Source organism: Jaculus jaculus, chromosome 12 (assembly GCF_020740685.1).
Source record: "Jaculus jaculus isolate mJacJac1 chromosome 12, mJacJac1.mat.Y.cur, whole genome shotgun sequence".
NCBI classification, from domain to species: domain Eukaryota; kingdom Metazoa; phylum Chordata; class Mammalia; order Rodentia; family Dipodidae; genus Jaculus; species Jaculus jaculus.
In genome coordinates, this window is record NC_059113.1 from 31,955,960 (window position 1) to 31,957,223 (window position 1,264).

Here is a 1,264-nt window from a genome sequence, read left to right on the forward strand (position 1 = left end):
GTAGGACTCCTTACATCGTGCTCCCCCCAGACACAAAGTAGCCTGGGTATCCATGACCTCACAGTGCCTGACACTACCTACACAAGACCATCGTAATAGGAGGAAAAGATCATGACATCAGAATAAAAGAGACTGATTGAGAGGGGGAGGGGATATGATGGAGAGTGGAGTTTCAAAGGGGAAAGTGGGGGAGGGAGGGCATTACCATGGGATATTGTTTACAATCATGGAAGTTGTTAATAATAATAATAAATAAAAAGGTAAAGAGGAAGCCGGGCATGGTGGCACACTCTTTTAATCCCTGCACTCAGGAGGCAGAGGTAGGAGGATTGCTGTGAGCACGAGGCCACCCTGAGACTCCATAGTGAATTCCAGGTCAGCTTGAGCTAGAGTGATACCCTACTTTGAAAAAAGAAAAAAAGAAGGAAAAAGGTAAAGAGTGAGGAAACAAAGACACATTTACTTAGGGTGTGAATACAACTCGGTGCTAGAGCGCTTGCCTGACTTGTGCTGATGCCCAGCACCATAAAATAAAACAAACAATATGGTGTGAAAAATTAGATCTCCCATCTGGGCTGAGCCAGTAACTAGGATCACTGAAGGATATCGGCTGCGGAATTTGTAACTTGGACAAAGATTGAAATCATGGCAGGTGCAGAATCTGATGCTCAACTCCAGTTCACTGGTATTAAGAAATATTTCAGCTCTTACAATCTCACAGGTAGAAGGAACTGTGTACCGGCCACAAATGGAAGCATTGTTTTGATGGTCTCATACTGCAAGTTAAAGCCTAAAAAAGCTGTTAAAGCAACATAATTGGATTTGCACATTCTGACTTCGTCTATTAAGTTGCCCTGACTGGAGAAGCTAGTGTCAATTCACTCAATTGTACAAAGAATTATGAACCTGGAAAAAATAGCAAACAAGCCAGGCCTTGTAGTGTAGGCCTATACCTCCAGATACTCGGGGAGATGAGATTGGGGGATTGCTAGTTCAAGGCCAGCCTGCACAGCTTAGATGCTGTTTCAAAATAAAAGTCAAAAGAGAGCTGAGGATACAGATTAATGGTGTAGCATTGCCTAGAGTGTGAAAGGCATGGATTTAATCTCCAGAATCGCACACTCAAATTAGGAAGAAGACACTTACGAGCGTCAAAATCTTTTCATGATGGTGGATATGGTGGCACATGCCTTTAATCTCAGCAGTTGGGAAATAGGGGTAGGAGGATCACTGTGAATTCAAGGCCACCCTGAGACTACATAGT

At 43.4% G+C, this 1,264-nt stretch overlaps 1 protein-coding gene across 1 annotated transcript; it reads left to right on the forward strand.

Annotated features, from left to right (window-relative positions):
• Window positions 1-645: 645 nt before the first annotated feature.
• On the forward strand, window positions 646-816 carry LOC101600981 (ATP synthase membrane subunit K, mitochondrial-like). Its single transcript, XM_045130653.1, has one exon. The coding sequence runs from the start codon at window positions 646-648 to the stop codon at window positions 814-816; it is 171 nt and encodes a 56-aa protein (XP_044986588.1).
• Window positions 817-1,264: the final 448 nt, after the last annotated feature.